The sequence below is a fragment of the Ranitomeya variabilis genome, chromosome 2, assembly GCF_051348905.1.
Source record: "Ranitomeya variabilis isolate aRanVar5 chromosome 2, aRanVar5.hap1, whole genome shotgun sequence".
Taxonomy (NCBI): domain Eukaryota; kingdom Metazoa; phylum Chordata; class Amphibia; order Anura; family Dendrobatidae; genus Ranitomeya; species Ranitomeya variabilis.
Genome location: NC_135233.1, coordinates 885,975,217 through 885,995,881, shown reverse-complemented (window position 1 = coordinate 885,995,881; position 20,665 = coordinate 885,975,217). Strand labels below are relative to the sequence as shown.

The 20,665-nt window shown below is 41.8% G+C and overlaps 1 protein-coding gene across 2 annotated transcripts in view; it reads right to left on the bottom strand.

The window, feature by feature from the left end:
- LOC143808113 (T-kininogen 1-like) overlaps nucleotides 1-20,665 on the bottom strand; it is a 252,889-nt gene that overhangs the window by 123,208 nt on the left and 109,016 nt on the right. For both annotated transcript variants that reach the window (XM_077290418.1, XM_077290419.1), the window contains exon 6: nucleotides 3,560-3,644. In XM_077290418.1, the coding sequence (XP_077146533.1) occupies nucleotides 3,560-3,644 (85 nt within the window). The remainder of the gene's footprint in view (nucleotides 1-3,559; nucleotides 3,645-20,665) is intronic.

Below are 20,665 nucleotides of genomic sequence, written 5' to 3'. Positions count from 1 at the left end.
GAGGATGGACGGATATGCCCCTTCTCCAGAGATTCCTTGATATACGAACGCATTGCGGTATGCTCAGGTACAGACAGATTAAATAGTCTTCCCTTAGGAAATTTACTACCTGGAATCAAATCTATAGCGCAGTCACAGTCCCTATGAGGAGGCAGAGCACTGGACCTGGACTCGCTGAATACATCCTGAAAATCAGACAAATACTCAGGAACTTCCGAAGGAGTAGAGGAAGCAATAGACACCGGCGGGGAATCACCATGAATTCCCTGACAGCCCCAACTTGACACAGACATTGCCTTCCAATCCAAGACTGGATTATGGGTCTGTAACCATGGTAGACCCAAAACGACCAAATCATGCATTTTATGCAGAACAAGAAAACGAATCACCTCCCGATGTTCAGGAGTCATACACATGGTTACCTGTGTCCAAAACTGCGGTTTATTTTCCGCCAATGGCGTAGCATCAATACCTCTAAGAGGGATAGGATTTACCAATGGCTCAAGAACAAAACCACAGCGCCTGGCAAATGACAGATCCATAAGACTCAGGGCAGCACCTGAATCCACAAACGCCATAACAGGGTAGGAAGACAATGAGCAAATTAAAGTCACAGACAAAATAAATTTAGGTTGCAAATTACCAATGGCGACAGGGCTAACAACCCTTGTTAGGCGTTTAGAGCATGCTGATATAACATGTGTAGAACCACCACAGTAAAAACACAACCCATTCTGACGTCTATGATTTTTCCGTTCATTTCTAGTCTGAATTCTATCAAATTGCATTAAATCAGGTGTCTGTTCAGACAACACCACCAGAGGATTAGCAGTTTTACGCTCCCGCAAACGCCGATCAATTTGAATAGCCAGCGCCATGGAATCATTCAGACTTGTAGGAATGGAGAAACCCACCATCACATTCTTAATGGCTTCAGAAAGGCCATTTCTGAAATTTGCGGCCAGAGCACACTCATTCCACTGAGTAAGCACGGACCATTTCCGAAATTTTTGGCAATACACTTCAGCTTCATCCTGGCCCTGAGAAATAGCCAGCAAGGCTTTTTCTGCCTGAATTTCAAGATTGGGTTCCTCATAAAGCAATCCGAGCGCCAGAAAAAACGCATCAATATTCGCCAATGCCGGATCTCCTGGCGCTAGCGAGAAAGCCCAATCCTGAGGGTCGCCCCGCAAGAAAGAGATAACGATTTTAACTTGCTGAGCTGAGTCTCCAGACGAACGGGGTCTCAGAGATAGAAACAATTTACAATTATCCCTGAAATTCCTAAACTTAAATCGGTCTCCAGAGAACAGTTCAGGAATAGGTATTTTAGGTTCAGACATTGGACTACTGGTAACAAAATCTTGTATGCTCTGCACACGAGCAGCAAGCTGATCCACACTTGTAATCAAGGTCTGGACATTCATGTCTGCAGCAAGCATAAGCCACTCAGAGGTAAAGGGGAGGAAGAAAGAGAGGAAAAAAAAAAACTCAGAATTTCCTTTCTTATTATCCCACTTCTGCAATGCATTAAACATTCAATGTTGGCCTGGCATACTGTTATGACCCCAATGGCAGGGGGTCTCAGAAATAAATACCAAGTCTGCAAACACAAAAAACCAGCTCATAGGGCAGTGGTAACTGGGCTGACCGTATATCTAATCCTAGCACCACAAATAGCAGCAGCCGGGGAACGTGCCTACGTTGGTTCTAGACGTCTCGCGCCAGCCGGAGAACTAACTAACCCTAGAAGGGAAAAGATAGACCTTTTTTGCCTCCAGAGAAAAGACCCCAAAAGTAGGATACAAGCCCCCAACAAATAATAACGGTGAGGTAAGAAGAAAAGACAAACGTAAGAATGAACTAGGTATTTAGCAAAGAGAGGCCCACTGACTAATAGCAAAATATAGTAAGATGACTAAGATCAGCAAAAACCCTATCAAAATTTCCACGCTGGATATTCAAGAACCCCCGAACCGTCTAACGGCCCGGGGGGAGAATACCAGCCCCCTAGAGCTTCCAGCAAAATCAGGAATCACATTTAGTACAAGCTGGACAAAAAATAAGAGCAATGCAAAATAACCAAAAAACAAGGAATCAAGACTTAGCTTAATTTTGCAAGAACCCGGACCAGCAGACAGGAGCAAACAGAAAGGACTGATACAACGATGCCAGGCATCAGACTAAGAATTCAGGAAGTTCATATAGCAACACCCCTGGACTAACGACCCAGGTGGGTGCCAAACTGAGGAAAGACAATCCCAGAGTAATATCACTAGTGACCACAAGAGGGAGCCAAAAAAGTCTAATTCACAACAGCCTCCACAGTCACCAGACCTGAACCCAATCGAGATGGTTTGGGGTGAGCTGGACCGCAGAGTGAAGTGCTAAGCATCTCTGGGAACTCCTTCAAGATTGTTGGAAGACCATTCACCGGAGACTACCTCTTGAAGCTCATCAAGAGAATGCCAAGAGTGTGCAAAGCAGTCATCAAAGCAAAAGGTGGCTAGTTTGAAGAACCTAGAATATAAGACATCATTTCAGTTGTTTCACACTTTTTTGTTAAGTATATAATTCCACATGTGTTCATTCATAGTTTTGATGCCTTCAGTGTGAATGTACAATTTTCATAGTCATGAAAATACAGAAAAATCTTTAAATAAGAAGGTGTGTTCAAACTTTTGGTCTGTACTGTATGCTATCAGGAACTTGTTGAAGAGATATGGTTAATAGCAAAGATGTATGCAATCAAATAGCTTGCGGTTGACAAGCGGTTACTTTCTAGCACACAAGATCTGAGTACATGGGCAGCATAGGAGTAGCAGAGACTGAATTATAATCAGGAACCTTGCTTGCAAAGACAAAGGTGTAAACATCTTCAATATAAGCATATATAAGTTAATTAGTTGGTAGATTCTAGCAGCAGGTTTGAGAGTGCAATAGCACCAGGATTCATAGGACTGAGCTAGGAAGAAGTCATTGATTGGACACCTGGCTGGAGTTGAGTGAAGTGGATGATGAATGAAATTTCTGTAAAACATATTGTAGCTTGAAACTAAACTTCCTGATTGCTCAGGCAGCTGGTATCTGTCTGATACAGCCTTTAAAGCGCTAGTGTGATTATGTCAGAGGTTTTTGATGGGCTACCAGAATGACCTGATCTAGATTAGTGAATAGGGAACTGGCCATAGGATAAGGAAGCAAAGCCTGGAGTTGGAGCGAGGACAGGCGAGTAACGCTATTTGTGTTAAAAATTGCATTAAGTGAAAAATTGATGCGCACTCTGTAAAGTTGGGTGGTGCAGGCTGCAAATCCAAAACACTTAGCAGAATAGGAAACGGCTGCACTCAGGAGTTGATTTTATTTGCAAAAAATGTCAATATTTATTACATGTACAGAAAATATATCACCACAGAGCATCAAGAAGAGTAGTGGTAATGTACATGTAATAAATATTGACACTATTGGCAAATATTATCAACTCCTGAGTTCGGCTGTTTCCTATTCTGGTTAAAAATGGCATTAGACTAATCAATACTTGCTAGGCTTTCACTCTTACCAGTGTCTGATTTGCACTCCAGGAAAGGATAATTAACATTGCCATCTGGGGTTACATGCACCTGGGCAGTGCATTCAATGGATTCCTGAATTAAAAAAAGAAAACAATTGAAATGATACTCCCCTATTGTAAATACACAAATATCATTAGTCATGAATGGATATTGATCTTTCATGTATAAATATATGTTTGTGAAATTATAAAATCAATTTCCAGTCTTATCCTGCTAAACTGAACTAATAATCATCGATATGGTAATATTAACCCCTTCTCTCCAGCCTGTTTTAACCTTCCTGACTAGGCCATTTTTTTTTCAATTTTGACCAGTGTCACTTTATGAGGTAATAACTTTAGAACGCTTCAACAGATCCCAGTTATTCTGAGATTGTTTTTTTCATAACATGAACTTCATAACAGTGGTAAAATTTGGTCTATATAATTGACTTTATTTATGAACATCTAAAATTTGACAAAAAAATTTGGAAACATTTACATTTTTAAACATTGAATTTTTATGCCCTTAACCCCTTTGAGATGAAGCCTGTTTTCACCTAAGTGACGGCCAATTTTTACAATTCTGACCACTGTCACTTTATGAGGTTATAACTCTGGAACGCTTCAACGGATCCCGGTGATTCTGAGAATGTTTTCTTGTTACATATTGTACTTTATGATAGCGATAAAATTTCTTCAATGACTTGCGTTTATTTGTGGAAAAAAATGGAAATTTGGTGAAAATTTTGAAAATTTAGCAATTTTCAAACTTTTAATTTTAGTGTCCTTAAACCAGAGAGTCATATTGCATATTGTGAATAAATAACATTTTCAACATGTCTACTTTACATCAGCACAATTTTTGAAACATAATTTTTTTTGTTAGGAAGTTATAAGGGTTAAAAGTTGACCATCGATTTCTCATTTTTACAACAAAATTTGCAAAACCATTTTTGAAGTGACTTTGAGGGGCCTATATGACAGAAAATACTCCAAAATGACACCATTTTAAAAACTGCACCCCTCAGGGTACTCAAAACCACATTCCAGAAGTTTATTAACCCTTCAGGTGCTTCACATTAATTTTTGAAATGTGGAAGGAGAAAATAAACATTTACTTTTCTTTCACAAACATTTTCCTTTAGACCTATTTTTTTTTACTTTTGCAAGGGTAACCGGATAAAATGGACCATACGTTTTGTTGTGAAATTTCTCCTGAACATGCTGACACCCCATATGTGGGGTAAATCTACTGTTTGGGCACACGGCAGGGCTCGGGAAGGGAAGGAGTGCCATTTGACTTTTTGAATGTAAAATATGCTGGAATAATTAGTGGTTGCCGTGTCGCATTTGGAGAGCCCCTGATGTTCCTAAACAGTGGAAACCCCCAACAAATGAAACCATTTTGGAAACTAGACCTCTTAGGGAACGTATCTAAATGTGTATTGAGCTCCTTGAACCCACAGGTGCTTCACAGAAGTTTATAGTGTAGAGCCGTGGAAATAAAAAAATCACATTTTTCACCAATGTTTTTAGCCCCATATTTAGCATTTTCATAAGGGTAACAGGGGAAATTACTCTATACAATTTGTTGTGCAATTTTTCCTGAGTACATCGATACACCATATGAGGAATACTACTGTTTTGGCGCAGGGCTTGGAAGGGAAGGAGCGCCATTTGACTTTTTGAATGCAAAATTTGATAGAATAATTAGCGGACGCCATGTCGCGTTGGAAGAGCCCTTGATGTGCCTAAACAGTGGAAACCCCCCACAAGTGATGCCATTTTGGAAACTAGACCCCTTATGGAACTAATCTAGATGTGTATTGAGCACCTTGAACCCACATGTGTTTCACAGAAGATTCTAGCGTAGAGCCGTGGAAATAAAAAAAAAAATCAAATTTTTCCCAAATGAATATTTTTTAGCTCCATATTTTGCATTTTTATAAGAGTTGCAGGATAAATTTCTCCATAAAATTTGTTGTGCAATTTCTCCTGAGTACGCTGATACCCCATATGTGGGTTAATACTACTGTTTGGGTGCACGGTAGGGCTTGGAAGAGAAGGAGCGGCATTTGACTTTTTGAATGCAAAATTTGATGGAATAATTAGGGGATGCCATGTCACATTTGAAGAGCCCCTGATGTGCCTAAACAGTGGAAACCCCCCACAAGTGATACCATTTTGGAAACTAGACCAATTTGGGACATTAACTATATGTGTATTGAGCACCTTGAACCCCCAGGTGCTTCACAGAAGTTTATAACGTTAAGCCGTGAAAATAATTTAAAAAAATCACATTTTTCCCACAATAATCCTTTTTAGCTACAAATTTTGTATTTTTACAAGGGCAAAGGGAGAAAATGAACCCCAAAGTTTGTTGTGGAATTTCTCCCGAGTTCACCAATACCCTATATGTGGTCGAAAACTACTTTTGAGGCATAGTACAAAGCTCAGGAGGGAAATTGCGCCATGATATTTTTTGATCGCTTTCTATTCCGATTTTTGGGAGACAGAATAAACAAAAACCAGGAATTCAGGAATTGCTTTTTTTTTTAATACCGTTCCGCATGTGGTAAAATTTGTAAGACAGCTTTATTCTTCGGGTCAGTACGATTACAGCGATACCTCATTTATATAGTTTTTTTAATGTTTTGGCGCTTTTACACAATAAAAACTATTTTATGGAAAAGATTATTTTTGCTGTATTCTGAGAGCTATAACTTTTTTACTTTTCTGCTGATGGAGCTGTATGGCGGCTTGTTTTTTGCAGGACAAGATGACGTTTTCAGTGGTACCATTTTTATTTACATCTGTCTTTTTTATCGTGTTTTATTGCACTTTTTGTTCGGAGGTATGATAAAGAATAGTTTTTTCCCTCTTTTCTTTACGGTGTTCACTGAAGGGGTTAACTAGTGGGAGAGTTTTATAGAGCGGGTCATTGCGGACTCGGCGATACCAAATATGCATACTTTTATTGTTTTTTTTAAATTTACATAAATGTATTTATTGGAAAATATTTATTTATTTTCCTTATTTGGGGATTTAAAAAATTTTTTTTTTACACATTATAATATATTTTTTAACTTTATTACATTGTCCCAGTATGGGACATTACTATACTACATCAGATCGTTGATCTGACACTATGCACTGCACAATATCAGATCTGCACCTCCGTGCAGGAACCGGAAGGACCTCGTGGCCATCTTGGTGCTGGAGGTCTCCATGGAGACCATCAGAACAACGTGATCGCATCGCGTTTTTCAGAGGGAAGTGCACAGGGAGGGGGCTTCTCTATGCCGCTGTCAATACTGACAGCGGCATCACAGGGGTTAAATGCCCACAATCGGTGCTAGCGTTGCTGCGCGGTGTCAGCTGTCACAAATGTTATTTATAACTATTTTGTGTGGTATAACTATCTGGTTTAACCGCTTTGCGACATACGCCATACTAGTACTGCTCTGGGCACGAACGCACCTCATGCACAGCAGTACTAGTTCGGTGAATGTCGCAAAGGGGTTAAACCAGATAGTTATACCACACAAAATAGTTATAATTAACATTAGCCACATAACTACTTTACATCAGCATAATTTTTAAATCATTTTTTCTTTGTTAGGAAGTTAGAAGGGCTAAAAGTTTATCAGCAATTTCTCATTTTTACAACAAAAATGTACAAAACTAATTTACACTGGGGAAAATAAGTATTTGATGCACTGCCGACTTTGCAAGTTTTCCCACCTACTAAGAATGGAGAGGTCTGTAATTTTTATCATAGGTACACTTCAACTGTGAGAGACGGAATCTTAAAAAAATATCTAGAAAATCACATTGTATGATTTTTACATAAATTTTGCATTTTGTTGCATGAAATAAGTATTTGATACAATAGAATAACAGAACTTAATATTTGGTACAGAAACCTTTGTTTGCAATTGCAGAAGTCAGACTTTCCTTTAGTTCCTGACTAAGTTTGCACACACTGCAGCAGGGATTTTGGCACACTCCTCCATACAGATATTCTCCAGATCTTTCATGTTTTGGGGCTGTTGTTGGGCAACATTGAGTTTCAGTTCCCTACAAAGATTTTCTAATGGGTTCAGGTCTGGAGACTGGCTAGGCCACTCCAGGACCATGAAATGCTTAGTTGCCCTGGCTGTGTGTTTCAGGTCATTGTCATGCTGGAAGACCCAGCCGCAACCCATCTTCAATGCTCTTGCTGAGGGAAGGATGTTGTTGGCCAAAATCTCGTGATACATCACTCATCCATCCTCCCTTCAATACGGTGCAGTTGTCCGGTCTCCTTTTCAGAAAAGTACCACAAAGTATGATGTCTCCCCCACCATGCTTCACGGTTGGGATGGTGTTCTTGTGGTTGTACTCATCCTTTTCTTCCTCCAAACATGATGAGTAGAGTTGACACCAAAAAGTTCTATTATAGTCATTGGCAAACTTGAAACGGGCCTGGACATGGGCTGGTCTGAGCAGGGGGACCTTATGTGCCCTGCAGGATTTTAATTCATGAAGTCATAGTGTGTTACTAATGGTAATGTTTGAGACTGTGATCCCAGCTCTATTCAGGTCATTGACCAGTTCCTCACATGTAGTTCTGGATTGATTCCTGACCTTTCTCAGAATCATCCTTAACCCACGAGTCAAGATTTTGCATGGAGCCCTAGACTGATGAAGAATGACAGTTATCTTGTGTTTCTTCCATTTTCTAATAATAATATAATAATTCTCACCAAGCTGCTTGCCTATTGTAGACAGCTTTGTACAGGTCTACAATTTTGTCCCTGGTGTCCTTAGACAGCTCTTTGGTCTTGACCATGGTGGAGAGGTTGGAATGTGATTGATTGCATGTGTGGACAGGTGTCTTTTCTACAGCTAAAGAGTTCAAACAAGTGCAATTAATACAGGTAATGAGTGCAGAGTAGTAGGGCTTCTTAAAGAAAAACTAAGAAGACCGTGAGATCCAGAATTCTTGCTGGTTGGTAAGTGATAAAATACTTATTTCATGCAATAAAATGCAATTTAATTATTTAAAAATTATACAATACGATTTTCTGTTTTTATTTTTAGATTCTATCTCTCAAAGTTAAAGTGTATCTATGATAAAAATGACAGACCTCTCCATTCTTTGTAGGTGGGAAAACTTGCAAAATCGGCAGTGCATCAAATACTTATTTTCCCCACTGTATTTAAGGAACCACATAAAATTTAAAGTGACTTGAGGGGTCTATATGACAGAAAATACCCAACGTGAAACCATGTGAAACTACACCCCACAAAGTGCTCAAAATCACATTTAAGTCGTTTATTAACGCTTTAGGGGCTTCAAAGGAATTAAAGCAATGTGGAAGGAAAAATTGAAAATTTTACTTTTTTCTTCAAAAATATTACTTTAGCCCTAAGTTTTGCATTTTCAAAAAGTGTAAAAGGAGAAAATTTGTTGTGCAGATTCTACTGAGTACACTGATACCCCATATGTGGTGGAAAACAACTGTTAAAGCGCATGGCAGGAGCAGCGAAGAAGCAACATTCAACTTTTGGAGAGCAAAATTGGCTGGATTAGTTGGAGCATGCCATGTCACGTTTGCAGAGCCTCTGATGTGCCTAAACAGTGCAAAACCCCCACAATTAACCCAATTTTGTAAACTACACCCGCAGGGAACTTATTTAGAGGTGTGGGGAGCACGTTGAACCCTCAGGTGCTTCATAGAATTTTATAATGTTGAGACGTAAAAATTAAAAAGTACGTTTTTTCCTGCAAAAATTTAGCTTCAGCCCCAAATTTTTATTTTCACAAGGGTAACAGGAGAAAATGGACCATACAGTTTGCAATTTCTCATGAGTACACCGATATCCCTAACCCCTTAATCCCGTATGACGTACTATCCCGTCAAGGTGACCTGGGACTTAATTCCCGGTGACGGGATAGTACGTCATACGCGATCGGCCGCGCTCACGGGGGGAGCGCGGCCGATCGCGGCCGGGTGTCAGCTGCCTATCGCAGCTGACATCCGGCACTATGTGCCAGGAGCGGTCATGGACCGCCCCTGGCACATTAACCCCCGGCACACCGCGATCAAACATGATCGCAGTGTACCGGCGGTATAGGGAAGCATCGCGCAGGGAGGGGGCTCCCTGCGGGCTTCCCTGAGACCCCCGGAGCAACGCGATGTGATCGCGTTGCTCCGAGGGTCTCCTACCTCCTTCCTCGCTGCAGGTCCCGGATCCAAGATGGCCGCGGCATCCGGGTCCTGCAGGGAAGGAGGTGGCTTACCGAGTGCCTGCTCAGTGCAGACGCTGGTAAGCCTGCACCGATGTAAGTGAGATCGGTGATCTGATAGAGTGCTGTGCACACTATCAGATCATCTATCTGTGATGTCCCCCCCTGGGACAAAGTAAAAAAGTAAAAAAAAAAATTTTCCACATGTGTAAAAAAAAATAAAAAAAAAATTCCTAAATAAATTAAAAAAATATATATATTATTCCCATAAATACATTTCTTTATCTAAATAAAAAAAACAAAATCGCCGCGTCCGTAACGACCCAACCTATAAAACTGCCCCACTAGTTAACCCCTTCAGTAAACACCGTAAGAAAAAAAAAAAAAAACGAGGCAAAAAACAAAGCTTTATTACCATACCGCCGAACAAAAAGTGGAATAACACGCGATCAAAAAGACTGATATAAATATCCATGGTACCGCTGAAAACGTCATCTTGTCCCGCAAAAAACAAGCTGCCATACAGCATCATCAGCAAAAAAATAAAAAAGTTATAGTCCTGAGAATAAAGCGATACCAAAATAATTATTTTTTCTATAAAATAGTTTTTATCGTATAAAAGCGCCAAAACATAAAAAAATGATATAAATGAGATATCGCTGTAATCGTACTGACCCGTCGAATAAAACTGCTTTATCAATTTTACCAAACGCGGAACGGTATAAACGCCTCTCCCAAAAGAAATTCATGAATAGCAGGTTTTTGGTCATTCTGCCTCACAAAAATCGGAATAAAAAGCGATCAAAAACGGTCACGTGTCTGAAAATGTTACCAATAAAAACGTCATCTCGTCCCGCAAAAAACAAGACCTCACATGACTCTGTGGAGCAAAATGTGGAAAAATTATAGGTCTCAAAATGTGGAGACGCAAAAACTTTTTTGCTATAAAAAGCGTCGCTGGTTTCACACTTGCGTTTTTGTCTGCAGTGTTTTTTGCACAAAAAAACGCATGCGTTTTTTCCCTATATTTAACATTGAAAACGCATGCGTTTTTTTGTACGCGTTTGGTCGCGTTTTCAAACGCATGCGTTTTTTTTCTGCATGCGTTCATTTTCAGAAATACAACCTGCAGTATTTTCTTGCGTTTTTAAGCACATGCGTTTGTTTGCGTTAAAAACGCATGCGTTTTTATCGAAAAAAAACAGAAAACACACTGAAAAGCCACCCACCACCATCAAGGTGATAAAGGGATCCAAACCCTAACCCTAACTCTACCCCTAACCTCACCCCTAACCATTTAATGAACATTTTCTGACAGTCATAGTGCCACGTATTTAAGTGCCACGTATTTCAGTGCCACGAATTTCAGTGCCACGTATTTCAGTGCCACGTATCACATATTTCAGTGCCACGTGTTTCAGTGCCACGTATTTAAGTGCCACGTATCACGTATTTCAGTGCCACGTATCACGTATTTCAGTGCCACATATTTTAGTACCACGTATTTCAGTTGCACGTATTTCAGTTGCACGTATTTCAGTGCCACGTATTTCAGTGCCACGTATTTCAGTGCCACGTATTTCAGTGCCACGTATCACGTATTTCAGTGCCACGTGTTTCAGTGCCACGTATTTAAGTGCCACGTATCACGTATTTCAGTGCCACGTATCACGTATTTCAGTGCCACATATTTTAGTACCACATATTTCAGTGCCACGTATTTCAGTGCCACGTATTTCAGTGCCACGTATTTCAGTGCCACGTGTTTCAGTGCCACGTGTTTCAGTGCCACGTATTTCAGTGCCACGTATTTCAGTGCCACGTGTTTCAGTGCCACGTATCACGTATTTCAGTGCCACGTGTTTCAGTGCCACGTATTTAAGTGCCACGTATCACGTATTTCAGTGCCACGTATCACGTATTTCAGTGCCACATATTTTAGTACCACGTATTTCAGTGCCACGTATTTCAGTGCCACGTATTTCAGTGCCACGTATTTCAGTGCCACGTATCACGTATTTCAGTGCCACGTGTTTCAGTGCCACGTATTTCAGTGCCACGTATTTCAGTGCCACATATTTCAGTGCCACGTATTTCAGTCACGTTTAGGGTTAGGGTTAGGGGTAGGGTTAGGGTTAGGGCTAGGGTTGGAGGTAAAGTTAGGGTTGGGGCTAAAGTTAGGGTTGGGGCTAAAGTTAGGGTTAGGGTTTGGATTACATTTACGGTTTGGATTAGGGTTGGGATTAGAATTATGGTTATGTCAGGGCTAGGGGTGTGGGTAGGGTTACCGTTGGGATTAGGGTTAGGGGTGTGTTTGGGTTAGGGTTTCAGGTAGAATTGGGGAGTTTCCACTGTCCAGGCACATCAGGGGCTCTCCAAGCGCGACATGGCGTCCAATCTCAATTCCAGCCAATTCTGCGTTGAAAAAGTAAAACAGTGCTCCTTCCCTTCCGAGCTCTCCCGTGCGCCCAAAAAGGGGTTTACCCCAACATATGTGTTATCAGCGTACTCGGGACTAATTGAACAACAACTTCTGGGGTCCAAGTTCTCTTGTTATCCTTAGGAAAATAAAAATTTGGGGGGCTAAAAATCATTTTTGTGGGAAAAAAATATGTTTTATTTTCACGGCTCTGCGTTATAAACTGTAGTGAAACACTTGGGGGTTCAAAGTTCTCACAACACATCTAGATAAGTTCCTTGGGAGGTCTAGTTTCCAATATGGGGTCACTTGTGGGGGGTTTGTACTGTTTGGATACATCAGGGGCTCTGCAAATGCAACGTGACGCCTGCAGACCAATCCATTTAAGGCTGCATTCCAAATGGCGCTCCTTCCCTTCCGAGCTCTGCCATGCGCCCAAACAGTGGTTCCCCCCCACATATGGGGTATCAGCGTACTCAGGACAAATTGGAAAACAAATTTTGGGGTCCAATTTATTCTGTTACCCTTGTAAAAATACAAAGCTGGGGGCTAAAAAATCATTTTTGAGAAAAAAAAAAAAATTATTTTCACGGCTCTGCGTTATAATCTGTAGTGAAACACTTGGGGGTTCAAAGCTCTCAAAACACATCCAGATAAGTTCCTTAGGGGGTCTACTTTCCAAAATGGTGTCACTTGTGGGGGGTTTCAATGTTTAGGCACATCAGGGGCTCTCCAAACGCAACATGGCGTCCCATCTCAATTCCAGTCAATTTTGCATTGAAAAGTCAAATGGCGCTCCTTCCCTTCCAAGCTCTGCCATGCGCCCAAACAATGGTTTACACCCACATATCGGGTATCAGCGTACTCAGGACAAATTGCACAACATTTTTGGGGGTCCAATTTCTTCTCCTACCCTTGGGAAAATAAAAAATTGGGGGCGAAAAGATCATTTTTGTGAAAAAATATGATTTTTTATTTTTACGGCTCTGCATTATAAACTTCTGTGAAGCACTTGGTGGGTCAAAGTGCTCACCACACATCTTGATAAGTTCCTTAGGGGGTCTACTTTCCAAAATGGTGTCACTTCTAGGGAGTTTCAATGTTTAGGCACATCAGGGGCTCTCCAAACGCAACATGGCATCCCATCTCAATTCCAGTCAATTTTGCATTGAAAAGTCAAATGGCGCTCCTTCCCTTCCAAGCTCTGCCATGCGCCCAAACAATGGTTTACACCCACATATGGGGTATCATCGTACTCAGGACAAATTGCACAACATTTTTTGGGGTCCAATTTCTTCTCTTACCCTTGGGAAAATAAAAAATTGGGGGCAAAAAGATCATTTTTGTGAAAAAATATGATTTTTTTTTTTTACGGCTCTGCATTATAAACTTCTGTGAAGCACTTGGTGGGTCAAAGTGCTCACCACACATCTAGATAAGTTCCTTAGGGGGTCTACTTTCCAAAATGGTGTCACTTGTAGGGAGTTTCAATGTTTAGGCACATCAGTGGCTCTCCAAACGCAACATGGCGTCCCATCTCAATTCCAGTCAATTTTGCATTGAAAAGTCAAATGGCGCTCCTTCCCTTCCAAGCTCTGCCATGCGCCCAAACAATGGTTTACACCCACATATGGGGTATCAGCGTACTCAGGACAAATTGCACAACATTTTTTGGGGTCCAATTTCTTCTCTTACCCTTGGGAAAATAAAAAATTGGGGGCGAAAATATCATTTTTGTGAAAAAATATGATTTTTTATTTTTACGGCTCTGCATTATAAACTTCTGTGAAGCACTTGGTAGGTCAAAGTGCTCACCACACATCAAGATAAGTTCCTTAGGGGGTCTACTTTCCAAAATGGTGTCACTTGTAGGGGGTTTCAGTGTTTAGGCACATCAGGGGCTCTCCAAACGCAACATGGCGTCCCATCTCAATTCCAGTCAATTTTGCATTGAAAAGTCAAATGGCGCTCCTTTCCTTCCAAGCTCTGCCATACGCCCAAACAGTGGTTTACCCCCACATATGGGGTATCAGCGTACTCAGGACAAATTGTACAACAACTTTGGGGGTCCATTTTCTCCTGTTACCCTTGGTAAAATAAAACAAATTGGAGCTGAAATAAATTTTGTGTGAAAAAAAAGTTAAATGTTCATTTTTATTTAAACATTCCAAAAATTCCTGTGAAACACCTGAAGGGTTAATAAACTTCTTGAATGTGGTTTTGAGCACCTTGAGGGGTGCAGTTTTTAGAATGGTGTCACACTTGAGTATTTTCTATCATATAGACCCCTCAAAATTACTTCAAATGAGATGTGGTCCCTAAGAAAAAATGGTGTTGTAAAAATGAGAAATTGCTGGTCAACTTTTAACCCTTATAACTCTGTCACAAAAAAAAATTTTGGTTCCAAAATTGTACTGATGTAAAGTAGACATGTGGGAAATGTTACTTATTAAGTATTTTGCATGACATATGTCTGTGATTTAAGGGCATAAAAATTCAAAGTTGGAAAATTGCAAAATTTTCAAAATTTTCGCCAAATTTCCATTTTTTTCACAAATAAACGCAAGTTATATCGAATAAATTTTACCATTAACATGAAGTACAATATGTCACGAGAAAACAATGTCAGAATCGCCAAGATCCGTCAAAGCGTTCCAGAGTTATAGCCTCATAAAGGGACAGTGGTCAGAATTGTAAAAATTGGCCCGGTCATTAACGTGCAAACCACCCTCGGGGCTTAAGGGGCTAATATGGTGGAAAACTACTTTTGGGTGCATGGCATTAGAAGGGAATAGATAGCAGATTCCATGTCGTGTGCGCAGAGAATCTGATGTGCCTAAACAGTAGAAACCCCCACAAGTGACCCCATTTTGGAAACTACACATCTTGATGAATTCATCTAGGGATGTAGTGAGCATATTTTATCATTGGACTGAGTAAATTAAAAATTAACAATTTTTCCACTAAAATGTTGCTTTGGCCCCAAGCTTGTTTTTTGCCAGACAAGATAACGTTTTCATAAATACCACAATTTATTACGTGAATTTACACATGGCGTTTTATTCCGCTTGTTGTTTGGTAGTATGATGAAAAAGCATCATTTTTTGTCACTTTTTTTTTTTTACCGTGTTCACTGAACAGGTTAACTAGTGTGACAGTTTTATAGATCAGATTGTTCTGGACGCAGCATTACCAAATGTGTGCTTTTTTAAGTTTATTTTTGCTTTTTTCATAAATATACATATTTACTGGTATAATATTTTTTCATTTTGTGATACATATATATTTTTTAAATTACTTTCCAATTTTTTTTTTTACTTAATCCCTCTATGGAACTTTAACTTTTATTACTCTGATCGCTGGTATAATGCATTGCAACATATTAACACTTCAATGCATTACACCTATGGTAGCTGGCAGACACCTTGGGTTGCCATAGCAACGATCAGTTTCTGATTCGAACCTCCTAAATGCTGGTATTAGTGATGAGCGAATATACTCATTACTCGAGATTTCAAGAGCACACTCGAGTGTCCTCCGAGTATTTTTTAGTGCTCGGAGATTTAGTTTTCATCGCCTCAGCTGAATGATTTATAGCTATTAGCCAGGCTAAGTACATGTGGGGGTTGCCTGGTTGCTAGGGAATCCCCACATGTAATCAAGCTGGCTAATAGCTGTAAATCATTCAGCTGCGGCGAAGAAAAGCAAATCTCCGAGCACTAAAAAATACTCGGAGGACACCCGAGCGTGCTCGGGAAATCTCGAGTAACGAGTATATTCTCTCATCACTAGCTGCTATCACTACTGCTCGCGACATTTAGGGGGTTAAATGGCTCTGGGCGGTGTATGGCCATGACAGCAGTAACTCGGCTACCAATCAAGCTGAGCTCACAGCGGTGATCATGTGGCCACCGCTCCTGTGCCCGCATGATCGCTATGACTTAAGTTTACGTCATAGCTTGTGAACCCCTTTCCGACCATGTTGTAATCTTGCATAAAAGGTCTTTAAGGAGTGAATGTTCTACTGAGTTTGCTTGTACAGGATATTGTACTTATGGGATCTGCTTTTGGTACCTTCACTTATGACCAAAATGTTCTTCTCCTTCCTGATAAGATGGTCAAAGAAAAAACCTGTATTTATCAGATATTTATTGCATATGCTGTGTTCAAATGTGGCTCCCCTGGGGTCCAGTCGCCACAAAGATACTGCACCTCATCCAGAGGTGTGGTATCCCACTCTCAGGCAAGGAGGGAGCACTACCCAGGAGTCTAACACTCACATCCAACACACACCAGTTCAGTCATGGCACCTGGGCGTACCCTTAGGGAGGAAGGCCTCATCCCAGGCTGGATAGGAATGGGTGTTGGAAGTGGGTGGGGTAGGTAGAGTATGGGAGGAGCTAATTAGGAATGAAAGTGAGGAGGAGGGAGGAAGTGGAGCTGAGTAGATGTGCAGGTCTGCAGCTCCTGACAGACAGAAGAAGTGCGAAATAGGGCAGAAAGAAGCTCCAGAGGCAAGAAGGAGTCCTAGGTTCACGGGAAGTGCAGAAGCCACCCGTGGGGCCCACATCCAGACGTGGAGGGACCAAGTCGCTGTTTGGAGACCGGCCCCAGCTTAGTGAGAAGCTACAAGTCTAGCTAAGAAACCAGAGGCTGTGGCTTTTGCAAGAAGCACAGCCACATCCACCCATACTTCGCCAAAAAGGCAGCCGGATAGAATCCAGGGGACTCAGAGGACATCGCCTGACCAGGTTCATGGCTGCTGGCTTGGGACACTGTGGGTAAGGCGCAGGACAGGAGAAGAGGAAAGCCAGCATAGAGAGACAGCTAGAGAAAGGCATATGAAAGGAGTCCTGGAAAGGTGTCCTGGATACGTCTGTGTGTGGTGGCTCTTGAAACAATGACTCCCGAAACAGTCCACTCCTTGTGAATCTCTCCCAAATTTCTGAATGGCCTTTTCTTAACAGTCCTTTCAAGGCTGTGGTTATCCCAGTTGCTTGCGCATCTTTTTCTACCACACTTTTTCCTTCCTCTCAACTTAACTTTCCATTAATATGCTTGGATACAGCACTCTGTGAATAGCCAGCTTCTTTAGCAATGACCTTTTGTGACTTACCCTCCTTGTGGATTGTGTAAATGACTGCCTTCTGGACATCTGTCAAGGCAGCAGTCTTCTCCATGATTGTGAAGCCTACTGAAACAGACTAAGGGACCTTTTTAAATGCTTAGGAAGCCTTTGCAGGTGTTTTTTGTTTATTATTCTAATTTACTGAGATCATGACTTTTGGGTTTTTATTGGCTATAAGCCACAATCAACATTAATAGAAACAAACATTTGAAATAGATCACTTTGTTTGTAATGACTCTATATAATATATGAGTTTCTCTCTTTCTACTGAAGAACTGAAATAAATTAACTTTTTGATGATGTTCTAATTTTGTGAGAAGCACCTGTATATGTTTATAAAGGCAAATTACATTGCCTTTATAAACAGCATTAGCTACATATTGCATAACAAATCCGCAGGAATTTAGAGTACAGTTCAAGTGTGGATGTTTGCTGCAGATTACACCCTATGCAGTTGAGTCGCCTGCCAGGGCCTAGGGGTACTCGGTACCGGGTCCGGTCGACTTTAACCCCTTCCCGACCTGTGACACAGCGTATGCGTCATGAAAGTCGGTGCCAATCCGACCTGTGACGCATATGCTGTGTCACAGAATGATCGCGTCCCTGCAGATCGGGTGAAAGGGTTAACTCCCATTTTACCCGATCTGCAGAGACAGGGGGAGTGGTGCTTCAGCCCAGGGGGGGTGGCTTCACCCCCACGTGGCTACGATCACTCTGATTGGCTGTTGAAAGTGAAACTGCCAATCAGAGCGATTTGTAATATTTCACCTATGAAAATGGTGAAATATTACAATCCAGCCATGGCCGATGCTGTGCGCCCGCCGAATCTGCCAGCCGGCAGATTCGTTCCTGCACATTTTGGTCGCTGTGATAAGTTCTATCACAGCGATCAAAATAAAAAAATAGTAAATAACTCCCCCCCTTTATCACCCCCATAGGTAGGGACAATAATAAAATACAGAAAATATAATTACTTTTGTTTTTCCATTAGGGGTAGGGTTAGGGGTAGGGTTGCACTTAGGGTTGCACTTAGGGTTGCACTTAGGGCTAGGGCTGCACTTAGGGCTAGGGTTGCACTTAGGGATGCACTTGGGGATGCACTTGGGGATGCACTTAGGGTTGCACTTAGGGTTGCACTTAGGGATGCACTTAGGGATGCACTTAGGGTTGCACTTAGGGATGCACTTAGGGTTGCACTTAGGGATGCACTTAGGGTTGCACTTAGGGATGCACTTAGGGATGCACTTAGGGATGCACTTAGGGTTGCACTTAGGGATGCACTTAGGGTTGCACTTAGGGATGCACTTAGGGTTGCACTTAGGGATCACTTAGGGTTGCACTTAGGGATGCACTTAGGGTTACACTTAGGGATAGGGTTGCACTTAGGGATAGGGTTGCACTTAGGGATGCACTTAGGGTTGCATCTAGGGATGCACTTAGGGTTGCACTTAGGGATGCACTTAGGGTTGCATCTAGGGATGCACTTAGGGTTGCACTTAGGGATGCACTTAGGGTTGCACTTAGGGATGCACTTAGGGTTGCACTTAGGGTTGCACTTAGGGTTGCACTTAGGGATAGGGTTGCACTTAGGGATGCACTTAGGGTTGCACTTAGGGATGCACTTAGGGTTGTACTTAGGGATGCACTTAGGGATGCACTTAGGGTTGCACTTAGGGATGCACTTAGGGATGCACTTAGGGTTGCACTTAGGGATGCACTTAGGGATGCACTTAGGGATGCCCTTAGGGTTGCACTTAGGGATGCACTTAGGGATGCACTTAGGGTTGCACTTAGGGATGCACTTAGGGATGCACTTAGGGATGCACTTAGGGATGCACTTAGGGTTGCACTTAGGGATAGGGCTGCACTTAGGGATAGGGCTGCACTTAGGGTTGCACTTAGGGATAGGGTTGCACTTAGGGCTAGGGTTGGAATTAGGGTTAGAATTAGGCTATGTGCACATGGTGCAGATTTGGCTGCGGATCCGCAGCGGATTGGTCACTGCGGATTCGTAGCAGTTTTCCATCACGTTTACAGTACCACGTAAACCTATGGAAAACCAAATCCGCTGTGCCCATGGTGCGGAAAATACAGCGCGGAAACACTGCGTTGTATTTTCCGCAGCATGTCAATTCTTTGTGCGGATTTCGCAGCGTTTTACACCTGCTCCATAATAGGAATCCGCAGGTGAAATCCACACAAAAAAACACTGGGAATCTGCGGTAAATCAGCAGGTAAAGCGCAGTGCGTTTTACCTGCAGATTTTTCAAAAACAGTGCGGAAAAATCCGAACACAAATCCGCAACGTGGGCACATAGCCTTAGGGTTAGGGTTGGAATTAGAGTTAGGGTTGGAATTAGGGTTAAGACTAAGGTTAGGGGTGTGTTGGGGTTAGGGTTGGGATTAGGGTTAGGAGTGTGTTGGGGTTAGTGTTGGAGTTAGAATTGAGGGGTTTCCACTGTTTAGGCACATCAGGGGGTCTCCAAACGCGACATGGCGCCACCATTGATTCCAGCCAATCTTGCGTTGAAAAAGTCAAATGGTGCTCTCTCCCTTCCGAGCCCCGACATGTGCCCAAACAGTGGTTTACCCCCACATATGGGGTACCAGCGTACTCAGGAGAAACTGGACAACAACTTTTGGGGTCCAATTTCTCCTGTAACCCTTGGGAAAATAAAAAATTCCGGGCTAAAAAATCATTTTTGAGGAAAGAAAAATTATTTTTTATTTTCACGGCTCTGCGTTATAAACTTCTGTGAAGCAGCTGGGGGTTTAAAGTGCTCACTATGCATCTAGATAAGTTCATTGGGGGTCTACGTTCCAAAATGGGGTCACATGTGGGGGAGCTCCAATGTTTAGGCACACAGGGGCTCTCCAAACGCGACATGGTGTCCGCTAACGATTGGAGCTAATTTTCCATTCAAAAAGTCAAATGGCGCGCCTTCCCTTCCGAGCCTGGCCGTGCACCCAAAAAGTGGTTTACCCCCACATATGAGGTGTCGGCGTACTCAGCAGAAATTGCCCAACAAATTTTAGGATCCATTTTATCCTGTTGCCCATGTGAAAATGAAAAAATTGAGGCTAAAAGAATTTTTTTGTGAAAAAAAAGTACTTTTTCATTTTTACGGATCAATTTGTGAAGCACCTGAGAGTTTAAAGTGCTCACTATGCATCTAGATAAGTTCCTTGGGGGGCCTAGTTTCCAAAATGGGGTCACATGTGGGGGAGCTTCAATGTTTAGGCACACAGGGTCTCTCCAAACGCGACATGGTGTCCGCTAACGATGGAGATAATTTTTCATTCAAAAAGTCAAATGGCGCGCCTTCCCTT